This window comes from Montipora capricornis, chromosome 5, assembly GCF_036669925.1.
Source record: "Montipora capricornis isolate CH-2021 chromosome 5, ASM3666992v2, whole genome shotgun sequence".
Lineage (NCBI taxonomy): Eukaryota > Metazoa > Cnidaria > Anthozoa > Scleractinia > Acroporidae > Montipora > Montipora capricornis.
The window spans coordinates 13,937,928-13,942,927 of NC_090887.1; the positions used below are offsets into that span (position 1 = coordinate 13,937,928).

A 5,000-nucleotide genomic window follows, 5' to 3' on the forward strand; every position below is an offset into this window, starting at 1 on the left:
GGTTCATATTGGTAAGGCTCTACGTTAAAAACCGCAAATTCGACCTCCTCAGCTATTTTCAAAGCGAGTAAAAACAGTTAAAACAAATTACTTTCCAAGGAACACTCGCACCATCAATCTTCATCTCACCAATAGTGACGTCACAGTAATGTTAGCTTGTTTCCATTCCTCCTATCTCTATGAGCGCCCATTCCAGAAACGTCTTCGTGAGTTCCTCGGATTGGACAATTTCTTTGTGATTTTGAGTTACAATGCTTGTTTTGTTAAAAGGCAAAAAGAAAAAATTCCAGAATTTTGGTTCATTTGACCTTTAAGCCATTTTGTTTCCCTACTTAGCGACTAAAGTCACCATCGAGTTAAGTCATAAGAACGCACGAAAATCATTAATGGACGAAGTGGTTACTTTAAAGGGGTACAACGAGCCAAAAATGCGGAAAAGACAGTACTATTTTTAAGAACAACGTTGTTGCAATGTTTAATATCTGGAAACGTCCTCGTAGTGGAAACGTAAAGATGATAGAGGTTTCTACGCTTTCGAAAAACCGGACATAGTCAAATGGGGTAGGATGGCGGGAACAGTTTGGCGGGAACTCTGTCCTTGCGATCTTTTCGAATTAACCAATGAACACACGCTTCAAAACGTAAGAACCAATAAGATTCATAGTGCCCTTGTTACAGCGTTTCTTCTGGCGTAAGTGAATTTTGTCGTCACTCTAGTTTGAGAATTTTCTTGTCGCAAACAGATTATTTTCGCAGTTGAAACTTTCACCGAAAGCTTATACCAATAGAGTCAACATCTGGAGTTCATCAAAACCTGAAAAAAAGCTCATCTTCATAGTCTTTTATAGGTAAGCTTTCTTTCAGAGAAGGTTTGTTTGAGGCATTTCGTTTGGAACGACAGGAGAAGTGGGTCGCCAATATTTTTTGTTTTTGTACGCACATCGCAGTACTAGCAATATTTAACTTTACCAGGTAGCTGACTGAATTGTTATCTGCAAGAAATATTTAACAAGAGAATTTTACCCGAATTTTATCGTAATAGGTGTCCTGTTTAATCTGAAACCCGGGCCAAAGGGAAGCACTTTTACAAGTTCAATCTCCGACGAGAGTCTGAAAGATCCTTCAAGCAGTTTTTCTTTCAAATCAAAACTATTGAGGTAAGAATAATGAAAGAGTGCTAACTTTTATTTTCCTAGAATTTTACAGCGTTAAGCACAGAATTATACCAACTCAAGGCATTTTGTCTTAAGCTTACTTACCGCCAAAAAGATCGTTCTCAGTGTGGTTTTGAAGCGAATTTTTATTGAACAGTCTCATGGGCTTATTAAGCTCAATTCAGTGATTAATTTTACGCTGAAAGGTCTTTTTCAAACAACAAGAAGAATATGAAGTTTTGCAGATACGTAAATAGACGCAGGTATTAAATTTAAAAAAAAAAAAGATTGAAGCGTAAGTTACCAGAAAACCACGGATTATTAGTCCAAGTGATAATTACCTTTTGATTTAATTGTAAGAGATCGAGTACGAAAAGGAGTTCTCAAGTAAACTTAACCTCCTATGGACAAACAACTTTTGTAACTTACTCTTTTAATCTGGAAATCAAGAAATCGAGGAATAGTAATCTTCCCATGCGAGTGTTTTTAGAAAGTAGAATGAAGCTTAAATATTCGTAGCCAAGACAAGGTAGTGTTATTGGCCGTATTTAGGCTTCTTGATATCAGTTTGTCCATATGTGGCATCGCTTTCGTCCGGCAACACGAAGCGTCAAAACGACAAGACAAGGATATCGTCCCTAATCTTTAGAAAGTTCTTCGTTTAAAGAGTTGTTGGTTATCCAAGTAAGCATAAATATACGACTGCGAGGTAGTATTTGAACGGCAATTTCACCATGTTGGGATTAGCATACAATCTTCGTGAGCAAGTGATCATATTCAAATCGATGTTGTTTAACTACTTACAGGATGGATGAAACCGCATCGTTTTCAAAACGCTTCATTTTAAACAGCGTTTTCGAGACAACCCACGCTTAGTGCTGTCAGTTTAAATAATAGATTCTCTGCATGTGACTGGCTGGCTTGACCGTCTGCTTCTTTTGTAACTGGCTACAAGTTTTTTTTAGTTTCGTATGTCTGATCTTTATTTACAGGGGTAGACGGTCTGATGACCAGAGAATGAAGACACTTCTCTTGCTTGGGAGTCTTTTTTATCTTGTTCATAGCTCTGAAGCAAAAACTTTCAAAATGGGGATGATAATACCATTCACTGGTGCTTGGCCTGGGGGCCAAAAGATGGCTTCAGCACTGTTAATTGCAATGGATAAAGTTAACGATGATCCCTACTGGCTTCAGGGACATAATTTGAGCTACGGGTTGAAGGACGGACGATGTGAGGCAAAAGCTTCTCTTGAATCTATTGTTGACTTCTACGTCAATGAAGACCCAAAAGTTGATGTATATATAGGGCCCGGATGCTCCACAGGATGTCTTCCTGGTGCTTTCATAGCAGCCCACTGGGATATTCCAATGATATCTTGGGGATGTGGCGCAACTTCATTATCAGACAAGACTTCGTACCCATACTTTGTGCGAACAACTGGTACCTTCACGGGTGTGGGAGATCTTATGAGAGCATTTATGGAACATTACAAGTGGAAGCGCGTTGGCATTATGGCCTCAACGGACATTTTTTTCTCGACTACAGCCAATAGTGCAAAGGTCAAGTTAGAGGAAGATGGCAAGTTTCTTGTTCCTTTTTTCGGCAGTTTCGATTACGGAAACACTGATGACGCTAAATTGAGATCTATGGTATCTTCTATGGCCACCAAATCAAGAAGTAAGTACTAAAGTTTACTCTACTTTTTATCGTTACAGTTATACCAGAAACCAAAACGATTACATAGAAGACGTTATTTGTGGAAGATTAGACGTGTTTATTATCTTTTATATCATTAGTGAAGACCAAATAATCATCCGACCGTTTGGACCGGCTTCCTTTAATTATGTGGGAAAGGGAGACTGAAAAAAGGGACAAGTATCCCTCGTCACTTTGGTGCATTATTTTCCACTTGTGACAGGGAAATCATCCCCTTGCCTTCCCTAGGAATCGGACTTGTTGTAGACCTGTACTCTTTTGGTTCCACGATTCATTGATTTTCATATTTCCCTCCTTCTTTTCTTTTTATAGTTTTTTTGTTTTTGTGCTACGGGTCTGCTCTCAGAAAACTGATGCTTGTTATGAATGATCTTGGCTTGCTGAATGGTGATTATGTGGCAGTTTCACTGGAGATTATGCCAGATTCTTGTAAGGCAAACGATGACAGGGATGAAGAGGCTTGCAATGCTTATGAAGGGCTTCTTGATATCAGTTTATACGTTCCAGATTCAGAAGATTACGAAGCTTTTAAAACTACTGTGTACAATAGGATGCCTGAAATGAACTATACGATGAATTCGCCAGACGAGGTAAGCAATGGATTTAAGTGTGAGCTAAAATCGCCTAAACTGGAAAAAAAGCTGTAAAGCTACTCGAAATATCAATGTAGTAGTGTCAAGACAAGTCAAAAAGGAAAACTCCTAACTTTTCTTTGCGGTCCAAGGCTTTAAAACGTCGCGTGCTTAAGCGAACTAATATATAAAAGACAATGCAAACTGAAGTGATCTCTTGGCTCGTGGGGCGATTTCTTATTAGCGATATATTCCAACCGGCTTTCCGGGCCAGGCAAGGTTAACAAACAATTCGCTCGCTCGCGGAAAGAATCAGACTGCAGTATTTTCGAATTTCTGCCTGCTTGCATGTGTTCTGAGTAAAATGGAAAAAAAAGGGATAGTCCACAAAAAGGGGAACATACCATCACGGTTTAAATTAAAGTTAGTTAACCTGTAAAAGTAGCTTATGACAGTAATCGTCTTTAAGCAGCATAGATGTCCACACTACCCTCAGCTTTAAGGTGATTCCCGGGTAAAAGAACCCGTCATAGATTTCCGATGAAACTCGGTATGATGACATTACAGTACAAGGAGATGTTAAAAAGGTAATAAAAAGAGGGGGTCACCGTGCTTGTTTTCATGCCACGATGCTGACAAATATGGTTATTTAGATGACTTTTGGTTATCTCAGTGCACAACAAACAAGATCGATTATTTTTCTATGCGGCGTGCTATATCACACCGAGTTCGACTTTCTTTGATTGCTTATTCATCTACGTCCCAGAAAAAATGGCTTCAAATACCCTGCATTATTAATTGATATTTTTATCCTTTAAAGGAAACATAATTTGGACTTGCTCTGCTGGGCCCGTTACGTCTCTATCTGTAGCATTTATTTCATTTGCCAAAAAAGTAGCTATAGATTTCTGCCAAATTTTTTCTCAGTTATTGCGGATATTGTTCTCATTGAATTTATAAAATAAAAAGTGGGGGTCACCGTGCTCGTTTAAGAGAAAAGGAGCTTTTATCTCGCTATCGAGCTTAGTTTGAGGGAAATCCCTTATGTTTTGTACGCGCGCGCGCTCATGTGCGCATGCTGATGACGCAAAAATCGTGCGCAGTAGGAATGCGCAATGCAAAACCAGGGAATCACCTTAAAGTATGACTTTTGAGAGATTTACGAGTATGTTATTCGTTTCTCTATTTTCCTCTTGTGACCACTGACCGTCCCGAAATAAATATCATGATGGACACGTTTGCTTGGAATTGATTCCTCAGACTATTTAACAATTAGACCCGGAGCCCGCAAGGACTACGGGTCAATAGCCCATGAGGCGAAGCCGAATGGGCTATTGACCTCGTGGCCCTTGAGGGCGAAGGGTCTAATTGTTAATTAGTATCACCCAACTAGTGCATTTTGATTGGCTACGCTACTAGAGGACTATTAGTAATAGTCCTCGAGTAGCGAAAAGCGTGACGCTTCCTTTCGTTTTATTCTCAAATATATGTTTTTTCAACTTGCATTCGCTAACTTTATTATTGCCTTTTTTGTCCGACTAGTTGGGTGATACTAAT

General features: G+C 39.2%; 1 protein-coding gene across 1 annotated transcript in view; it reads left to right on the plus strand.

Moving 5' to 3' along the window:
• Positions 1-1,137: 1,137 nt before the first annotated feature.
• LOC138049585 (atrial natriuretic peptide receptor 1-like) overlaps positions 1,138-5,000 on the plus strand; it is a 53,784-nt gene continuing 49,921 nt past the window's right edge. Inside the window, exons 1-3 of the mRNA XM_068895947.1 lie at positions 1,138-1,157; positions 2,147-2,832; positions 3,184-3,461. Coding sequence (XP_068752048.1) covers positions 2,172-2,832; positions 3,184-3,461 — 939 coding nt within the window. The 5' untranslated portion in view covers positions 1,138-1,157; positions 2,147-2,171. The remainder of the gene's footprint in view (positions 1,158-2,146; positions 2,833-3,183; positions 3,462-5,000) is intronic.